General features: G+C 36.0%; 1 protein-coding gene across 1 annotated transcript in view; it reads left to right on the top strand.

Moving 5' to 3' along the window:
* TUSC3 (tumor suppressor candidate 3) overlaps positions 1-22,300 on the top strand; it is a 215,322-nt gene that overhangs the window by 43,805 nt on the left and 149,217 nt on the right. The window contains exon 3 of the mRNA XM_042936655.1: positions 18,345-18,514. Coding sequence (XP_042792589.1) covers positions 18,345-18,514 — 170 coding nt within the window. The remainder of the gene's footprint in view (positions 1-18,344; positions 18,515-22,300) is intronic.

The following is a 22,300-nucleotide window of genomic DNA, read 5'->3' as shown; positions in this document are numbered from 1 at the left end:
TAACTCTGAGGTAGAAGGTATCATTAATGAGATTTTTTAAATCCCCACTGGAGATGTTTAAAAAAGTCCTTGTTGCTAATAGAAATTGACCTGAGGCAGGGAGAAAAATTGGAGTACCTATCCTTTTGCAAGATTCCATGCTAGAAGTTTTCCATACATTAACTCACTTAATCTTGACAACATCTTTATGAGGTATTATTTCAATGATACAGATGAAGAAACTGAGATGTACAGAAGTAATTTGGGCCATCACATTGCATGTAAATACAGAATCATCATTTGAACTTGAGCCAATGAATCCTTTTCTATTTTTAAAATGGACATATGGCACTTTCTCAGCTTTATGAAGTTATATTATCTTCCATGTTAGGGATGTTTCTGTGCTTTGTTAACTATGCAGAGTTCCCTTAGGCGTGAGTATTTTTTTATTCTCTAGTGGGAACGGGGAGTTAAGATTCATGAACATCACTATTTTCAAGAGACCAGAAGGGACACCCAAACAGAGAAGGTGAAATCTTGAAAGTAGTAAGTGAAACTGTGGCAGGAAGAAAAAACTCCCAACCAAGAGGAGTATAGATGGCCCTGGAAAGGGAAACACTTGGACATATTTCTGTCACAGAACAATATAGCAGTAGAATAATCCCTATTTATGGACATAGGTCAATGTGTGAGTCTTTCTTAGTAGATTTTAAAATTGTGTTTTACAATTGTATTCAAATTAATACAGTTTTTTCCTTACTGAATAGTTCTATGCTGTCTTGTAACGTTTTTTTTTTTTTTTTTGAGAATTAGCTCTACCTTCTTTTTTTTTTTAAATATGAAATTGATTGTCAAATTGGTTTCCATACAACACCCAGTGCTTATGAAGGAAATTGAAGAAGATACAAAGAAATGGAAAAACATTCCATCCTCATGGATTCAAAGAATAAATATTGGTAAAATGTCAATACTACCCAAAGCAATCTACACATTCAGTGCAATCCCAATCAAAATTGCACCATCATTCTTCTCGAAGCTAGAACAAGCAATCCTAAAATTTGTATGGAACCACAAAAGACCCCAAATAGCCAAGGTAATATTGAAGAAGAAAACCAAAGCGGGAGGCATCACAATCCCATACATTAGCCTCTACTACAAAGCTGTCATCATCAAGACAGCATGGTATTAGCACAAAACAGACACAAAGACCAATGGAATAGAGTAGAGACTCCAGAATTGGACCCACAAAAGTATGGCCAACTAATCTTTGACAAAGCAGGAAAGAATAGCCAGTGGAAAAAAGACAGTCTCTTTAACAAATGGTGCTGGGAGAACTGGACAGCAACATGCAGAAGGTTGAAACTAGACCACTTTCTTACACCATTCACAAAAATAAACTCAAAATGGATAAAGGACCTGAATGTGAGACAGGAAACCATCAAAACCCTAGAGAAGAAAGCAGGAAAAAACCTCTGTGACCTCAGCCGCAGCAATTTCTTACTTGACACATCTCCAAAGGCAAGGGAATTAAAAGCAAAAATGAACTATTGGGACCTCATGAAGATAAAAAGCTTCTGCACTGCAAAGGAAGCAATCAACAAAACTAAAAGGCAACCGATGGAATGGGAAAAGATATTTGCAAATGACATATCGGACAAAGGGCTAGTATCCAAAATCTATAAAGAACTCACCAAGCTCCACATCCGAAAAACAAATAATCCAGTGAAGAAATGGGCAGAAAACATGAATAGACACTTCTCTAAAGAAGACATCCAGATGGCCAACAGGCACATGAAAAGATGCTCAACGTCGCTCCTCATCAGGGAAATACAAATCAAAACCACACTCAGATATCACCAAAATGTGGCCAAAATGAAGAAATCAGGAGACTATAGATGCTGGAGAGGATGTGGAGAAACGAGAACCCTCTTGCACTGTTGGTGGGAATGCAAACTGGTGCATCCACTCTGGAAAACAGTGTGGAGGTTCCTCAAAAAATTACAAATAGATCTATCCTATGACCCAGCAATAGCACAGCTCTACCTTCTTTACAACAGATGCTCTTAAAAGTTTGAGTTAACCAGGATTCCCTAAAAAGCTCCCTTCCTGGAGCATTTTTTATTCTGTGAGGTGCTGTGAGGTTTCTGTTATGCAACATGTGCATTTGAATATTAGTTATTGATTGCAAGAATTTTTTGTATAACCTCCGAAACCAGTAAGATTCTGCAGTATAATGTAGAGGTTTAGTGTATATACTTAGGAATAAGACTGTCTGAGAATCATGACTCTGCTGTTTGCCAGCGGTGTAATCTCGGACAGTTTACTTAGCCTCTCAGTGCCACGGTTTCTTTCCTCTAAACTTGAGATATCAATGATCACCCCACTCACGTGCTTGTTATGAGGACTCATGAATTCCCTGATACAAGGAAAGTGTTTTGAACAGCACCTAGCATATAGTGAGCACCCAGTATTGGCATTAGCTATTATTATTACTACAGATCTGTAAGGTTCGTTACTGTTATGCTTATAATACCTTTTCTTTTGCATACATTTTTTTAGACTTAATCATTTAAAACTTTAAAAAATGTTTATTTATTTTGAGAGAGAGTTTGCAAGTGGGGGAGGGGCCTAGAGAGAGGGAGAGAATCCCAAGCAGACCTCCTGCCACTGGTACAGAGCCTGACACGGGGCTCAATCTCACAAACCGTAAGATCATGACCTGAGTTGAAATCTGACTCTGAACTGACTGAGCCACCTAGGTGCCCCTAGACTTAATAATTTGTTAATATCGTTCAGTGTCTTCAGAAGTTGTTGCTATTTACATATTGTTTTTCACATGGACAGACATTACTTACTAAGCATGTATATTGTTTTCTCTACATACTGAAATTTTTGACTTATTTTTTTTTTTAAATTGGAATGTTTCTTTCCAAAAACATGTAATAGGGGCACCTGGTTAAACATCTGACTCTTGATTTCGACTCAGGTCATGATCTCACGGTTTGTGAGTTTGAGCCTCGTGTCAGGCTCTCCCCTCTCATGCAGAGCCGGATTTGGATCCTCTGTCTCCCTCTCTCCTTCCACCCCCTACCTGCCCCTTCAAAAATAAAATAAGCAATTAAAAAAAATTTTTTTTAAATGTTTATTTATTTTTGAGACAGAGAGAGACAGAGCATGAACGGGGGAGGGTCAGAGAAACACACAGAATCTGAAACAGGCTCCAGGCTCCAGGCTCTGAGCCCGACGTGGGGCTCGAACTCACGGACCGCGAGATCATGACCTGAGCCGAAACCAGATGCTTAACCAACTGAGCCACCCAGGCGCCCCTAAAAATTTTTTAAAACATGTAATAAAACTAATCCTCTATCACTCATCATTTTATCTCAGACAATAGGTCAGCAGTACCTTTTACAGTAATGATGGGGTTTTGTGGCTTGTCAAATGAATGAAAGTGATAGAACTCACTAGAGATGTCAGTTGTTGGATGAAGGTAACTCTTGTGTACTTTTGAGAGTCCATTTCAAGTAAGCCATTCAGTGTAGGGCAATGGTGAGAGCTAAAGTTCTTTAGACTTGGGTTTCCTCATCTGTAAAAGAAGTATATCAGCTGCTTGCTGCTGATGGTTATGGAAGTTCACTAAGACATCATATGTGATGTCCACTGCAGAGTGTTTAGCATATACAAAGCACTTAATATTTTTAGATGGTAGCTAGAGAAAGATACACTTTTATTTGAGATATATCTCATTATTTTTTGCCATCTAGTATTTAACCTGAATATAAAGGTCTCAAGTTTTCTGGTAATAGCCAGAATTAAAACTAATTCTCACAGAAGTGTTGTTTTAATGTATTTTTAGAATATGTGGGGAATTTGACAATAAAGGAATTGTAGGATTATAGTTGTAAGATCATCATCCTTGGGTATTTAACAACAACAAACACAGTACTACTAATAATACTGCATTATATTCGTATAGTAGTTTATCATTTACAAAGATTTTTATCTGTCACCCATTGCGTGTTTATCAATAAATCTGTATGTTGATTAGATTGGTTAGATGTTAGTAGATGAGTCCATAGATTCTAAGAGGTGAAGTAACTTGTCTAAGCTTTCCTGTTTAGTGACCAGAACTTAGTTCTTTTTCCTTGTTCTACATTATTTGTAGACTTGCTTGGTAGCGTCGGGTGTAACTCTGGGTATTGTCTCATCAATGAAGATTTGCTTGAGTTTTGAAGCTAGAAGTGTGCATATAGAAATTCAGGAAGTTATGTAGTCCTTAGATTTCTTAGACATTATTTTTCTTGATTTTTACAACTTAAGTACAGAATTTTAATTCAGAACATAAAGGTTTTTCTTGCTGAGGTACTTTTTCCATAATTTTGTTCCTATCATTTAGGAATACATGATGGTCAGTGCTTATAGGGTGTGTGGCATGCTCAACAGTTTACATGGGGTACTTTTTAAAATCAGAAAAGTATGTAAGTTATGACTATATAGTTTGGTGATTTTTTTTTTTTTTTTTGAAACTGACATTACCAGAATCTCCGAAGTCAGCCATCAGCCCCCTTTGGTTATTACTCATTCCCACTCGCAAAGTTAATGACAATCTTGACTTTTCTTTTTATAGATTACCTTTAGTTATTTTTGAATAGTTGACTCATCACTCATTATATTTATGAAATTCATCCAAATTTTTCAAGTAGTTGTAGTTTATTCATCCTCATTGATGTATAGTATGTACTATATGAACGTACCACAATTTATTAATCCATTCTACTGTTGATGAGCTTTTGAGATGTATCCAAACTGGAGCTTTTAAGAATAATGCTGCAATGAACATGAATGTACATGCCTTTTGGAGAGCATTTATATATGCATTTCTGTTAGGTAGTGATCTAGGAATGGAATTGTTGGTTTATAAAACATACAGTTAAGTGCTTTTCAAATCCATTGTACCATTTTACACTCCCTTCAGTGTAGGACATTCAGGGTTGTCTTTTTCTCCCCTTGTAGTCTTTCTGGTGGGTGCTTACTATTATCACATTATGGTTTTTGTTTGCTTTTATTTGATGAATGATCATATCGAGCACCTTTTCTGATGTTAGTGGATATTCTCTCTTCGGAAGTATCTATTCAGATCTTTTTGTGCTCTTTAAAAAGTCAGATAGTCTTTTTCTTACTGAGTTGTAAGGAGTCCTTTGTATATTTCTCTTCTAAAGTCTTTGTCACTTATGTGTATGGCCAGTATCTTTTCCCATCTGTGATTTGCCTTTTCCCTCTTTATGGTATCTTCCATAAATTAATAAAGTTCAGTTTACCAATGTTTTTCTTTTATGATTGATAATTCCTCCTCCTCCTCTTCCTCCTCATATTTACTTCTAAAGATTTTGTTTTGACTTTCATATTTGTGTCTAAAATCCTATTTGGAATTAACTTTTATGTATGTTGTGAGGTGTGGGTCTAGATTCAAACTCAGATTAGAATAATCTGCAAGTATTGTACATTTTCCTTTCTCTAAATGGCATTTATGTAATTGTACTGGTTTAAGGTTTTGATGAACTTGATTTTAGGGTAAAATGTGGTGACCGGGAAGCCTTTTAATTAGACTCACATATGAATGTTGGGAGTAAAGAATGGGGGATAATTGATGCACCAGTTGCCTCTTGTGATAGCTTTTTGGCAGTAACAATTTTAGGTACTGCTCTTGTTTTGGTTTGGATAATGGAAAAAAAAAAAAAAAGAAATAAAGGAAAACCTGTAACCTGTGAAAATGTTGGCCAGAATCAGAATTTTTATTATAGATTTAAAATTCTTTTTTTTTTTAATTAAAGTATGTTCAGTGTTATTTTACATTTTGAGAGAGTAATTTCGGTGTATCTTTTATATAATTGATTTATACAAGTCATATCCATGATTTCAGTATTTTCTGTGGAAAGCCCATAATTAAACAAGCTTTATAATGGTTCTGTTTAGTCATATCTTATTTTCAGTCATTGAGACCATCTCACTGAATGGACTAAGACTAATAGCTATCCTTTTCTTGTCAGATGAAGAAATAAAAGTTAAAAGGGTTAAATTTTCTTTCGTACTGATTAGAATTTGGAATTCCAAGGCTAGAAGCCGCAAATCTTAATTTTAAGTTTTCAGGGTGCTGACTCTTGACTCATATCTACTATACATACTTTGCAATCATCTTTGTTGAGACCTTTGAGAATCCTCAGATATTTAGTACCAAAATGATGTCTTCTAGAGGAACTATACGTTTTATGTGCATTGGTTCACAGTACATGTTATTTTCATGTTATTTTTATGTTTTCTCACCTCATGCAGGTACTGAGTATGTGAAGACAGGTAGAGAACAACTAATCTAGGTTGAGAGATGGGTATTTAGCATTGGGCCAGGCTCATTCATTAGTAGGTAGAATACTCCCTTATGCCCACTAGCCCATGACATTTAATTTTTTTAAAACAGTGTTATTTAGACATATATTACACATCATAAAATTTACCTATTTCAGCTATACAATTTAGTGATTTTCATTAACTTTAGCCGAGTGGTGCAACGTCACCACAAATCAGTTTTAGAACATTTTATTCCTCTAATAGCAGCCTCCTGCCCATTACAGTTAATCTGTGTTACTACCCCTCAGCAACAAGTTACTTATTTTCTCTATAAATATGCTTTTTCTAGAAACTTCATATAAATGGAAACATACAGTGTGTGGTCTTTTTTATATCTGGCTTCTTTCAGTGAGTATAATGTTTTTTTTTTGTTTTTTTTTTTTTTTAACGTTTATTTATTTTTGAGACAGAGACAGAGCATGAACAGGGGAGGGGCAGAGAGAGAGGGAGACACAGAATCTGAAACGGGCTCCAGGCTCTGAGCTGTCAGCACAGAGCCCAACGTGGGGCTCGAACTCACGGATTGTGAGATCATGACCTGAGCCGAAGTCGGACGCTTAACTGACTGAGTCACCCAGGCGCCCCGAATGTTTTTGAGGTTTATCCATGTTGTCCCGTTTCTAGTACTTTGTTCCTTTTTATTTTCCAGTAGTATCCATTGAATGGGTATACTACATTTCCTTTGTCCATTAACCAGCATTTAGGTTTTGATGACATTTAAATTTAAAATCATGCTTCTATAAAATTGTAAATTTCTTTGGCCATAATGTGGTAATTTGTTAATGATTAGATTCTTCCTTGCCAAGGCATATAGTAGTTTATACTTGCAACAGGTTCCTTGAATTAGAATTGTAGTTTGAAATTCAATCTTGATATGTTTTAAAATTACAGAAGTACAGCTAATCAGATCTCTTCTGCACGTTACTTCCTAAATAGAGAATCTGACACGTTAGTCTCTTTAATCATATGTTCTAAGTTTTACTTGAAAAAAAAATTTTTTAATGTTTATTTATTTCTGAGACAGAGAGAGACAGAGCATGAATGGGGGAAGGGCAGAGAGAGAGGGGGACACAGAATCTGAAGCAGGCTCCAGGCTCCAAGCTGTCAGCACAGAGCCCGACGCGGAGCTCGAACTCACAGACCGTGAGATCGTGACCTGAGCTGAAGTTGGACGCTCAACCGACTCAGCCACCCAGGCACCCCGAAAAAAAAAATTAATGTTTATTTTGGAGAGAGAGAGAGAGCGAGCGAGCACGAGTGGAGGAGGGGCAGAGACAGAGAGGGAGACACAGAATCCGAAACAGGCTCCAGGCTCCGAGCTGTCAGCACAGAGCCTGATGTGGGGCTTGAACTGGTGAGATCATGACCTGAGCTGGAGTTGAACCCTTAACTGACTGAGCCACCCAGGCGCCAGCTAAGTTTACTTTTAATAGTCAGCATTTTTGCTCTTAAGCTCAAGTGTGTTGTTAGTATATTGGCACTTTTAAAATACATTTTTCTGTATTAACTAAAAACCTTTAAGCAGTTGGAAACTACACAGTAATTGTTTATCTAGGCTTGACTTTGCCATATATCATACATGGTTACAAAGAATTACTTTCTAAACCTAGTCAGGGAATTAAATTGGAGGAAGTTTTACAATAAACTGTCACTGGGTAGAAATGTCTAATTTTGTTTAAATAGTTCCATTTTGAAAACAAAAAAAAAGAATGTGTGTGTATTCATATATATCATATACATACATGTATATATCTGTATAACATACATACACACACACATCCCATTACATAGAGATAATCGCATAGGCATTAATGATAGAGAAGCCATGTTTGAATCCCTTTTAACTACTTACTCATTTGATCTCAAGTAATTTAGGTTCACCGAACCCAAACTTTTTTCTGTAGAATGGGTTGTTGGTATGGCACCTGACACATTGTAAAATGAGGCATGCCTAGTATGATGCCTGGCACATTGGAAGTACTTACTAAATATTTGTCCCTTTCCATTGATTTTGAGCCTCATATTATGGTACAGATGATGATGCTACATTTAAAAAATAAATGAATTATTATGATTTCTGTAATGAATGTAGTTAAAAGTCATTGTCTCTGTTGACATTAGTGAGGTGGGAAGGCAAAAATTTTAATTTGGCTTAGATAGTTTTTTTCCCCTTTTTTATAAAGGTCATTTATGTTGTTAATGTAGTTATTTGTATGCCTTCTAACATTTCCTTGTGTTTTTCTAGTGTTCACAGATGAGAGAATTCAGAAATGAGTCGAAACTATATATTTTAGAGTAATTTCAGGTGCCTTTGACTTTGGGATTGTTGACTTTTAAACAAGGAAAAGATGCTTTCAGTAGGGGATATAAAAACTAATCACTTGCTTCTTATGGATAGAAAATAGAATAAAATTAAATGACCTAACATACAGAAATATTTGCAAATATCTTCTCCCATTCAGTAGGTTGCCTTTTAGTTTTGTTGATTTGTTTCCTTTGCTGTGCAGTAGTATTGGCAAGGATGTGGAGAAAAACGAACCCCCGTGCACTGTGGGTGGAAATGCAAACTGGTGCAGCCACTCTGGAAAAACAGTATGGAGGATCCTCAGAAAGTTAAAAATAGAACTACCCTATGATCCAGTAATTACACTGCTGGGTGTTTACCTAAAAAGTACAAAAACACTAATTCAAAGGGATACACGCGCCTCTATGTTTATTGCAGCATTATTTAGGTAGTCAAATTATGGAAGCAGCCCAAGTGCCCATCGATTGATAAAAGGATGAAGTAGGGTATGTGTATATATATGTATATATACGTATATACATCGTTGAATTGTTGAATCACTATTTTGTACACCTGAAACTACAATAACACTGTTAACCATACTGGAATTAAAATAAAAGGTTCATATCCATATCGAAAGAAGTTGCACATCTAAATACCGAAGCCTAAGTTTATACCTATTCTATTTCTACATATGGGAATAGCATCACAATAAAAATAATTAAGACACTTGGGATAAGGGGCTGCAAGAATTCCTTTTCTTCAAAGAGGGATCAGAGCACTATTAAAGTTTGAGAAACATCACTCTATAAAGTCAATGATGGAAGGGACTATATCATATTTACTCTTCTATTCTCAGGTCCTAATTCAGTGCCTGGCACATAGGAGATAGTAAATATTTTTTGAATTACGGAATGCTTCTCATGTGTAAATAGATGCACCTTTGGAGTTGTGCTCCAGTTTTTTAGGGCATGCTTCAGGAGGCATCCTGCATCCTGCCTCCATTGATAGGCAATGAGTCTATCAAAATCTGTTGACTTAAGAAAGAGTTTTGCCTTTTTTCTCACCTTCGCAATCCTGATCCTAATATTTTCAAAAAATAGAAATAATTATTCATTTTAAAAATGTGCCAGTATGAAGCAACACTTAAATGTAATTTTTCTCTGAACTTAGAGCACAGAAGCTTCCATTCCAACTTAGACTAACCAATAGGTAAAACTTGTGCATATTAAAAACTTGAGAGACCTAATGTATATTTATATCATATACTTATGCATGTCTTTTTTTTAAATTTTGACATATGGTTTACCTTTGAACAACATTGGTTTTATCACTGCAGGTCCCCTTATATGTGGATTTTTTATAGTATAGTACTGTAAATATGTTTTGTCTTCTTTATAACTTAATTAACATTTACTTTAGCTACTTGTTTGTAAGAATACAGTATATAATACAGATAATGTACAAAATATTTGTTAATAGACTATTTATAGTCTCAGGCTTCCAGTCAACAGTAGGCCATTAGTAGTTAACTATTAGGGGAGTTAAAAGTTATTGGCGGATTTTCAGCTGCATGGGGGGTCAGGGGCATTAACCCCAGGGTTTTTCAAGGGTCACCTGTAATTTTAAATTTATAGAATTGTTGCAGAAATTGTACACTGGTCCCATATGCCTTTCACTCAGTGTCTCCCAGAGTTAACAATACGTACGGTTACCAAAAATGAGACGTTAACTTTGGCTCAGTATTATTAACTAACCTATGGATATTATTCACATATCACTAGTTATTTCACAAATGTCTCCATCCTGCTCCAGAATCCATTCCAGAGTTTCACATTGTATTTAGTTGTCACGTCTCTTTCATCTTCTGCATTCTATGACAGTTCCTCCGTGGTTGCTTATTTTCATGAACTTGACACCTTGGAAGGATACTGGTCAGTTATTTTGTAGAATGTTACTAGTGTGGGCTTGTATGATGTTTTTTTTTTTTTTTTTTTTCATGATTAGATTGAGGTCATGTGTTTCTGGCAAGAATAATATGCTCTTCTCAGTATCAAGGAATACATGATGTTCATCTCTTATTACTGTATTGTTAACATTGACTGCTTGGGTAAGGTATCAGCTAGGTTGCTTCACTATCACAGTACTATTTTTCTATTGATGATTAATAAACATTTTTAGGAAGATACTTTGAGACTATGCAAATATTCTGCTTCTCTTCAAAATTGTGCCTCCTAACTAAGCTTAGAACCCATTGATGTTACTTACTGTGGTATTCCTGTTACCCCTAATACTTCGCCATTTATTACTTGGAATTCTTCTCTGAGGAAGAGTAATCCCTTTCTCCTATTTGTATTTGTTTGTTGTTTTAAACATTTTTTTTAAGTTTACTTACTTATTTTGAGAAAGAGCGCGAGTGAGGGAGAGAGAGAGAGAATCCCAAGCAGGCTCTGCGCTGTGAGTGCAAAGCCTGACATGGGGCTTGAACTTGGGAAACTGTGAGATCGTGTCCTGAGCTGAAACCTAGAGTTGGATGCTTAACCTACTCAGCCACCCAGGTGCCCCTCTCCTATTTGTTTTCTCATTCAGTAATTTACATGTAAGTATGGACTCATAGACTTTTTTTTTTTTTCCTCTTAGTATTTGGTTTAAAATTCAGTACTACGGTCATTTTTATTGTTGCTTAAACTTTACAGCTTTGGTTATTGGGAGCTTTTTCTAGTTGGTTCCTATGCCCTTTGACATGCCTTTCTTGAGCACTTGTTTACTTTCTGGTACCACAAGATACTCTAGTCTCATGTTGTTTTTCTCTGTCTCAGCCTTTTAATCAGTTGCTGCTCTAAGAAACCTTGGTTCTTTTTAATAGAGAATGTTGTTTAGAAACTAAGATCTCAGCGCTATGTGTGCTGTTGGGATGTTCTTGTTCCTCAGCCTTCTCATTGAACATAGTTAGGAAATATATTTATAGTAATCCATACATATGTGTGTGTCTGTATACTTGTACATATGTGTATGTATGTGTTTATCTGTTTTAAAAGCCATACTTAATATGGATGCCTCTAACTCCTGTTTAATATCATAGCATTGTTCCTTGCTTTTCCTTTTCCTTACTTGTAAGTTCTTTTGTTTTGAAAATAATAAATCTGATAATTATATATATTTAATTTTTTCTTCAACTCTAGTATATTCATAAAGTAACACAATTGCTAATCTTGTGAGAAATAAAACAACTAACTAGAGTATGGGATTTATATACAGTTCTTTTCTCTTTAGCTTTAAGAGTATCCAGTTAAATACTGTTTTCCAAAGTAGGTGTATATGATTGATTTGTAATACAGTGAGCTTTGTTTTTTAAAGTTTATATTTCATTTCAGAACCCCCCCCCCCCCACCCCATCCCGGTTGATTTTTAAAAAATACTTAAAATTCATTTTTGGGTTGTATATTTCTATGGGTTTTGGCAAAAGCCTAGTTTTGTTTCTATCACCACATTCATGAGAGAGAACACTTCAGTCACCCCTTATGCTTACATTTTAGAAGAAAACATTAAAAGTTGTTTGGTACTTGAAATGCATAAGAAAATTTTACCAGTGGATTTGACTCTGTTTGGTTTGAATCATCACATTAAGAGAGAAACTTGTTTGAGTAATCAAACGGTTAGGATATTAAAAGAGAATAGGAGGGAGACTTCTTAATGGCACCATCATTTGTTATTCGTTGTGGCGCCAGAACATGGATTTGTTTTTTTCAGATTTTAAAGGACTGAGATTTTTCACAGTGTAAATTGAAACTTTTTAAAGAGAAATAATTCACAAAGTATAATCAAATACTTTAATTAATTATTTGAGAGAGACAGAGCACATGTGAGTGAGGGGCAGAGAGAGAAGCGGGGCTCACCTGATGCGGGGCTCATCATCACCCAGTGTGGGCACGAGATCACCCGATGTGGGACTTGAATGCACGAACCGTGAAATCATGACCTGAGCCAAAGTCAGATGCTTAATGACTGAGCCACCCAAGTGCCCTCAAATACATACTTTTAAAATATTACTTTGCTAGTGCTCACCCTGTAAGCAAAATGAACATAATTTAGAAGTGATAAAATCTTATCCTAGTGCTGTTTTAATTTGAATCAGTATGGAAAGGGGTTTATTACATATATTTTCATGTCTTCTATAAAATTGTGTTCGTGAATAGATGACAGATAAAGGTCATGAGGTAACTAGGAACATGGAACAGGTATGCAGAATTGTAGACAATTGTTCAGTTTTGCCAGCAAATCGCAGTGCAAATTAGAACAATGAGATACCGTTTTTACTTATTAAGTTAGTAGAGAGAATATGAATGAAAATGAGTACCCTAATCTGGTAAAGGTGTGGTGACACTCACTCAAGTACATGAATGCATTGCAGGCAGCATTAGCAGTCCACACTGATACCCTGCTTTTAAGCACAGTAGGAACAAAAATACCAATGTAGTTGACCCTTGAAGAATGCAGGACTTAGGGGTGGCGACTCCCATGCAGTTGAAAATCCAAGTATCACTTTTGAGTCCCCAGAACTTAACTACTAATAGCCTTCCTTTGTCCTAGAGCCTTACAATGACATCAGCAATTAACACATATTTTGTATGTTGTATTAAATACTGTTTTTTCACAATAATATGTTAACTTGTTTTCTTTTTCAGCATTTCTAAGTTACACAGGTTTTTCAAATTGTCTCAAACAAATCTCCAAAAAATTTCCTATATACTTATTTGTTTATATTTATATATTTATATTATTTACATTTATATTTCTCTTTGAGAGATACATATATCTCCTTTGAGATATAAACCCCCTTGAGAGTGGGGTTGCAAGTGAATGAGGGGCAGAGAGAATCCCACAAGGGGCAGAGAGAGAAGCAGGGCTCCCCCCGAAGTGGGGCTCGTGGGTTTTGTGTTGTTTTGTTTTGTTTTGTTTTGTTTTTTAACTGGAAGTAGGGCTTGTGCTCACCCAGAGCAGGGCTCGGAGTTCATCTGATGTGGGACTTGAACTCACCAACAGTGAAATCATGACCTGAGCTGAAGATGAATGCTTAATGCCTGAGCCACCCAGGCACCTGTCCTGCATGTTTATGGAAAAAAGTTCATATCTCATTGGACCCACACACTTGACAACGTGTGTTGTAGAGGGTCAACTGTAGTTAGTCTATCAGGCTGATGTACCCTGATGGAACTGATGCGTATTTTCTCCTAAAAAAGTATTTTCCTGATTATTTGCAGTAGGAAAACTACATAAAATTGGAATTTTACTTTTTTCCAGGCATGACTGTGTAAAAGTTATATGTTGACATTGGTGTCGAATGTGACTGTGTACCCTAAAATCTGTAGCACCGTGACTGTCAAATTATGGAATCTGAATAGTCAGAAAAAGGGAAGATTTATATTTGCTTAATTCTGAAAGAGTAACTACCCAGTAACTAAAAGCGTACTTTAAAAAAGGAATTTGGGGCACCTGGGTGGCTTAGTTGGTTAGGTGTCTGACTCAGAGTTCATGAGTTTGAGCCCCATGTGGGGCTCTGTGCTGACAGCGTGGGGCCTGGAGCCTACTTTGGATTCTGCGTGTGTCTCTCTCTCTGCCCCTCCCCTACTCGCGCTGTCTCAAAAATAAGTAAACATTAAATAATAAAAAAGAATCCACTTTAGCCAAGTTATTATACATTTTTTGTATAATTTTTAAAGGGTGGATGTAACTTACTTAGTCTCTGTCAGTAAGAAGCTTCATATTATCTGAAAGATGGAAGCACTGGGAAATATGAATAACAGGCTTGTTTACCTGCTTCTTTTCTTTAACATGTGTTTTGATGGAATGAAAGTGTATGTGGAATATCTGTTAATGTAGGTGGATGTTTGTGGAAAGTGAGTGCCATATTTAACCTTTCAAGTCTTGAAGGCTTAAAAAAATTTTTGTAACTATATACATCCTGACAAAAGATATTTTAGAATATATGGATACATTTTTCTTAGCTGATTATGATGTTGTGACAGAATCCAGTTGTGAAACTATGAGGGACAGCTACCCATATCCACCATTCAGAGAGTAGTTATTCTTGACAAGTTGAATTATATTTCCATACTCTCTTTTAGGCATATTTAGCAGAACTAGATTTGTAACTCCTAAAAGGTCAATAAACAACCTGTATTTAGTATTTGACTTGATCTTTTTCTTTTTCTTTCTTTTTTTTTTTTTTTTTTGGCAGGTTGGGCGGGGGGAATTATGTTTTCAAATTATGTGATTTAAAGAATGCATTGATTGATATTTTGGGGAGGCAAATCTCCGTGGATCTCTCATATTTCTGCACATCTGAACCCAGGCATTAGCTGGACTGTCTTTTCAAGGATATTGTTGTACAAACAGCCTTGAAAGATAGTAAATTGATTTTAATTTAGATTTCTTTTTTTTTTTTTTAACGTTTATTTATTTTTGACACAGAGAGAGACAGAGAATGAATGGGGGAGGGTCAGAGAGAAGGAGACACAGAATCTGAAATAGGCTCGAGGCTCTGAGCTGTCAGCACAGAGCCCGATGTGGGGCTCGAACTCACGGACCGTGAGATCATGACCTGAGCCGCAGTCGGATGCTCAACTGACTGAGCCACCCAGGTGCCCCTGATTTAGATTTCTTTAGAAATCTAGACTTAGGAAAGTTTCAGGACAGATTTATTTCCTGTTCAGGATAATAAAGATCATTTTTATCTCTAGAGCAGAGGTTGGGCATGTTTGCCAGCAGTACCTTTCAAAGATTGGGTTTCTTAACCTTAGAGTTCTTCAGCTCTCTCATAAACCCGCTAAATGATCATCTATCCAGGCTGTTCCACACCAGCCCCATGAGACTTGGGTGACAACATGGAGCTCATGGTGCCTTTTGTACCATGAGAATGGATTAACAAGTATGATGTATGTGTGTTTATAAAATGCAGTCACTTATATGTTGAATTAAAAATATATATATATTTGAAATCATAGAAACAGTAGGGACAGAAAAGTCGTTGTCAGGAGCAGGCCCATAAAAGGGTGGTGGTGGAGGGGGACAAGGAAACTTGATAAAAGGTTACAAACTTTTAGATATAAGGTGAATAAGGTCTGAGGATCTAATGTATAACATGGTGACTATAGAACTTAAGTGTTCTCGCCCACCCCGCCCCCCACCATAAATAAAGGAAAGAAAAAAAGGTATTCTGTGTGAGGTGATGAATATGTCAGTTAACTAGATGGAAGGAATCTTTTCACAGTGTATATGTATATCCATTCATCATGTTGTATACTTTAAATATCTTACAGTTTGGTCACTTATACTTTAGTAAAGCTGGAAAACAAAAAAACCTTGCCAGAGAAAAAAAGTATATTTCTGACTCAGGATACTCGTTTTTGCCAGCACGCTTGAAACTGGCTTGCTTCTTTGATAACTGAAAAAGTGGAAGTAGAACAAAATCTTCTACTTTTCAAATTTATTTAATGTCATGATAGATAACGTATTGGTGTAAAGATGTGATTGTTTTTAACAACAAAAAATAGAGTAACGTTATTATAGAATTATTGTAGAATAGAATTAGATTATTATAGAATCTAATTGTTATAGAATTATTATTAGAGAATTTAAAAGGAACGTGTGTGTGTGGGAGTGTCTCGGTAGCCCAGTCGGTTAAGCGTCTGGACCCTTGATTTTGGCTCAGGTCACGCTCTCACTGATGAGATCAAGCCCTGCGTCGGGATCTGCACTGACAGCGCTCAGCCTGCTTGGGATTCTCTCCCTCTCTGCCCCTTCCCCCTTGGGTTGTGCGTTCTCTCTTTCTCTTCCTCTCAAGATAAATAAATAAAAAATAATAATAAGAGGAAAGTGTGTGTGTGTGTGTGTGTGTGTGTGTGTGTGTGTGTGTGTGTGTGTTTGTTGAGAAAAATATACTAAAACGCCCTAGGAACCTGCAGACAATCTGCTGTTTTTCAGACCAGTTCTTTTTGCCCTCATTAGTGTATTAAGACTTTGCTTGATTGCTAGTTGGAGGTTCTGTCTTTACATAGAGGGTCACAGTCCCTATAAATAAAATGCTTTATTTTAAAATTATTTCAGAAGAATTTACAGATGTTAAATTGACTCACTGAGTGTTAGGGTAAACAATTGAAGATTTTAAATCATATTAAATATATGAAAATTTTTATAAGACAAACACTAGTAAATTATGCTTAACATGGAAACAGCCTCACTTTATTCCTCAGAATTCAAAGTAAGAAAAGTTCGTGTAAGTCCTTCTGCTCAGTTTTTAGCTGTTTTGTGTGTATTGATGAAGCAGAGCAGTGTCTTCTAAAATTTTATTTAACTTTCAGTTTAGCAAGAGTATTATTTTTATGGAAATATATTCATGTTCTATCTGCACGTGGAATTAAAGGCCTACAGACAAATATAATCAAATCCAAATAATTAGCCTGTTTTGAGATTAGGATGAATTTCAGCTGGTACTTTTTTGGTAAGGTAAAATTTTGTTGTCTTTTTTTTTTTTAAGTAACATTATCCCAGTAATTAGTTACAATATTTCTTTTTTGTCATTGTCACTCTGCCATTGTGCATTTACCTGAATGTTGTGTCCAACTACTAACTAAGCATGATGCTCTTTGAGCAAGTTACTGCCCCTGCTTCCCTTTTCTCTTCCATTTCTGTTACCTTTTTTCTCCCTCAGGTAGGTGCAGAGCAGTTCAGCAAGTCTTTTACCCTAACTCAGGGTAAGATGCCTGCCTCTCCTCTCTCTTTCTCCTCCTTTCTTAAAAGTTTTATTGGGTTATCGTTGATATACAAAACACTGAACACCCTTGATATATATATTGATGGCTTCAACATATGTATACATCTGTGATTCCGTTACCACAATCAAAATACCAAACACATGCATCACCTTCAAAAATTGCCTTGTGTTCTTTGCGTGTGTGCATGCGTGTGTGTATGTGGTGGTGTGAACACTTAACATGAGATCTGTCCTCTTTAGCATATTTTAAAGGTCACAGTACTCAGTTGTTAACTATAGATACTATGTGGTCCAATAGATCTCAGGAACTTACTCATCTTGCTTAACTGAATCTTTATACCCATTGAGCAACAATTGTCCATTTCTTCCTCCCCTAACCCCTGGCAACCACTGTTTTTTCTCTGCTTCTAGGAGTTTGACTATTTTGGGAACCTCATACAAGTGGAATCATGCCATATTTATTCTTACATGACTGGCTTATTTCACTTGGCGTAATACCCTGTATTTTTATCCATGTTGTTGCAAATAGCAGGATTTCCTTCTTTTTTTAACATTGGACATCCTTTTTCAGAGCCTTCCTATATTTGCTTTTTATGTAATGGACAGCATGTTTTTCTGTATTTAGTGGTAGATTAGGGAAAAGCATGTGTGTTTTATCTTTGTGGAAGTGGTAGTCTGTTTTACTTTTTATGTCTGTTTTATAAACCTTTGCAATCTTTAGGGAAAATAAAATGAAATATTTTATGCATATACAGTCAATTAATAATAGATATATTCACCAAAAGAAAAACTTTAAACAGAAATTAATTTGGGGTAAGGTAGAATCTCATGCAATTCAGTATATATGAAATACATAGTGGAGGACTTTAACCCTGTGTAAATTTAAATTCCTGTGTTTAATTGCAGAATCTTTTAGCTGAAAAAGTAGAACAGCTGATGGAATGGAGTTCCAGGCGCTCAATCTTCCGAATGAATGGCGATAAATTCCGAAAATTTATAAAGGCACCACCTCGAAACTATTCTATGATCGTTATGTTCACTGCTCTTCAGCCTCAACGGCAGTGTTCTGTGTGCAGGTAATTTATGTGTTCTAAAAAATTTTAAAACTACTATCCCATGCTTGTATATTTATTACACTTAAGTAAATCTATGTAATAGAATTCAACAGCTGTTCAAGGTTATAGTCTGCTCTAAATGTGCACTTCAAGGTAAGCTCAATATCGGTATATTTTAGAAAATAATATTCTTTTACTGTGTGTAATACTTATTAACCAATGCAAGAGTAATCATAAAACATATTTTCTTCTTTATGTCCTGTATAAAGGTAAATGTGTGATAAGATTTGTTTCGAATATTGTCTGTAAGTTACCTAATTATATTTTATGGGCAATCAAGTCACCTCCTTAAACATATTCTATTTTAACAGTTTAATCGAGAGTCATACTTTTACCTACAGAAATCCATTTACTTTTAATTACTTCCAGTGATTAGAAGGTTCTTCTATAAAACAGAAGTAAATCATTCATTTATAAATTTATTTATTTATTTATTTATTTAAAAAATTTTTTTTACTGTTTATTTATTTTTGAGACAGAGAGAGACAGAGCATAAACGGGGGTGGGTCAGAGAGAGGGAGACACAGAATCCGAAGCAGGCTCCAGGCTCTTAGCTGTTAGCACAGAGCCCAACGGGGGGCTTGAACTCATGGACCGTAAGATCATGACTTGAGTGGAGGTCGGATGCTCAACTGACCGAGCCACCCAGGCGCCCCAGAAGTAAATCATTTAAATGATTGAAATATCTTTTAGTGGGAAAATAGTAAGGAAAATTTTGGACAAGTACAAATATGTATGCAACATCCTTTAAAAAAATTTTTTTTAATGTTGAGATAATGTAGGTTCACATGCAATTGTGAGAAACAATGCAGAGAGATCCTATATACCTTTTGCTCAGTGTCCCCCAATGGTAACATCTTGTAAAACTGTAGTACAATGTCAAAAGTAGAGTATTGGTATTGATATAGAAGGTATACAACATATGATATGGAAGGTATTGTATAGAAGGTATACAACAGTTCCATTACCATAAGAATCCCTCCTCTTGCCCTTTATAGCCACATCCATGCACCCATTCCCATTCCACTCCCACATCCTGCATTTGTACTCCATTTTGTTGTTTTAATAATGTGATGTGGGTGGAATCCTACTCTTGACGATTTTTTGGGTTTGGTGTTTTATAACTTGCCATAATGCCCTCAACATCCATCCAACTTGTTGCATTTATCAATAGTCATCATTCTTTTTATTACTGAGTAAACTTTCATGGGGTGAATGTCCTGCAGTTTGTTAACCATCCATCTGTTACAGGACATCTGGATTATTTCTGGTTTATGACTATTAAAATTACAACTTTTGTGAACATTTTGGTATGGGTTTTTCTACGAACCTAAGGTTTCATTTCTCTGGGATATGGCTAGGTTGTTTGGTAGTTGCATGTTTTGCTTTATGAGAAACTGCCAAAATGTTTTCCAGAGTGGCTGTATCATTTTACATTTCCTCTAGCAGTGTATGCCTGATGTAGTTTTCCATATCTTCACCAGCATTTATCACTGTTTTAGCCATTTGACAAGTATGTAGTGATACCTCATTGTGGTTTTATTTTGCATTTTCCTTATGGCATTGGGTTGAACATCTTTTCATCTGCTTATTTGTTGTCTGTATATCATGTCTTTGATGAACTATCTGTTCATGCCTTTTGCCCACGTTTTAATTGGATTTTTTACTGAGTTTTGAGAGTTCCTTATGTATTGTAGATACTAGTCCTTTGTCAGACATGTAGCTTCCAAATATTTTCTCCTAGTCTATGGCTTATCTTTTCATGTTCATAACATATCTTTCGCAGATATTTATTTAATGAGTCCACTTTACCAGTTTCTTGGTTTATAATTTACTTTTGTTATCCAGGTGAACTCTTTGCCTAGCACTGTATCCCTAAATTTTTCTCTTATGTTGTTTTCTAAAAGTTTTATAGTTTTATGTTTTACATTTTAATCTGATCTTTGGAAGACATTATGTAGTCTTTCATTATTAATGATGATACTAGCTGTAAATTTTTTTTAATGTTTATTTATTTATTTTGAGAGACAGAGTGCAAGTGGGGGAGGGGCAGAGAGTGAGGGAGACAGAATCTGAAGCAGGCTCCAGGCTCTGAGCCTTTAGCACAGAGCCAGATGCGGGGCTCAGACCCAGGAACTCTGAGATAATGGCCTGAGCTGAAGTCGGGTGCTTAACCCACTGAGGCATCCAGGTGCCCCACTAGCTGTAAGATTTGTAAAGATGTTCTTTATCAACTTAAGCAAGTTCTCTATGAGTTTGCTGAGAGTTCTGATCATGAATGGGTGTTGAATTTTATCAATTTTTTTTTGGCGTGAATGATAGGATTTTTCATCTTTAGGTGCTTAATATGGTACCTTACGGTAATTGATTTTTGTATGTTGAACCAACCTTCCATTTTGGAATAAATCCTACTGGGTTATGGTGTATTCTTTTTACGTATTGCTGGATTCTATTTGCTAATAAAAATCCATTACAAATATGCATCTAAGTTTATGATAGATATTGATCTATACTTCTTTATTTTTTATACTCTTTTTAGTCTAGTTTGGTATGAGGCTAATACTGGCCTCATAAAATGATTTGGAAAATGTTCCCCCTCATTTACTTTCTGGAAGAGATTGTGTAAAATTACACAGTTTTAGAAGATAGTGTTAGCTAGTGTTAATTCTTCCTTAAATATTTGATAGAATCCTTCAGTAAAACCATCTTGGCCTTGTGATTTTAAATTGCATTATTTCATTTCCTCAGTGGTTAAGGACAATTCAGATTATCTATTTCTTCTTGGCTGAACACTTGTTCTTCTCAAGAACAAACACTTTTATGCGGTGTCTCCACATCTTCACTCTTCACGTTGTTTATGTGTAGACTTTTAGATTTTAAATAATTGTGAATTCGATTGCAAACTGAAGTTGTCAGTAACGTGGGTCAATGGAAAAAAGTTTAATTCATTCAGACTAGTTTGCAGAAAGGGAATTTCGGTGTCTCAGAATTCTCTAGAAGGATTGGGTCACCTGGGTGGCTCAGTTGGTCAAGTGTCTAATTCTTGATTCTGGCTCCCGTCATGATCTCAGTTTGTGGGATTGAGTCCCATGTCTCGAGACATGGGCTGCGCTGAGAGCATGGACCCTGCTTGGGATTCTCCTCTCCCTCTCTCTGCCCCTCACCTGCTTTCTCCCTCTCCCTCCCTCTGTCTCCCTTCCTCTCTCTCTCTCTCTCTCTCTCTCTCTCTCTCTCTCTCTCTCTCGGCTTTCAAAATAAAAAAAAAAATTCTAGAAGGATCTTATTAGGACCCTATGACCCGATAAAGACTGTATGTTGGGGGCATGTCTGAAAGTGGGTAGAGAAGAAGGTGAGCAAAGTATTTTGAAAAACAGCATTGCAGATGATTCTGGGTTCTCCTCCTATCGTATATGAGGACCAGTATTCGAGTTGGCATTAACGGTGTTGTCACAATTGGGCTAGCACATTTGGATAAAGGTTTCTGTACCTTCAAGGATGCCATAAGATCCTACTCAGACAAAAACACCACCTTAACTGGCATTTTGGTGTAATATTTAATTTTCCACTAAAAATACGTGTCTTCTGGCATCCTACAATACTGTATATTTCAGGGAAATAATTCGCTCTTAAAAAGTAAATATATTGATTTCCTATATTTGTCACTATTAAGAAGAAATATATTTAATTGATCATTATGTTTTCTTGTAACTGTGACCTAGAAAGACTTTGTTATCCAAGTATTTTACT

The sequence above is a fragment of the Panthera leo genome, chromosome B1 (assembly GCF_018350215.1).
Source record: "Panthera leo isolate Ple1 chromosome B1, P.leo_Ple1_pat1.1, whole genome shotgun sequence".
Lineage (NCBI taxonomy): Eukaryota > Metazoa > Chordata > Mammalia > Carnivora > Felidae > Panthera > Panthera leo.
Note: the sequence above shows the minus strand (reverse complement) of the source record. Positions and strands in the feature narration are given on the sequence as shown.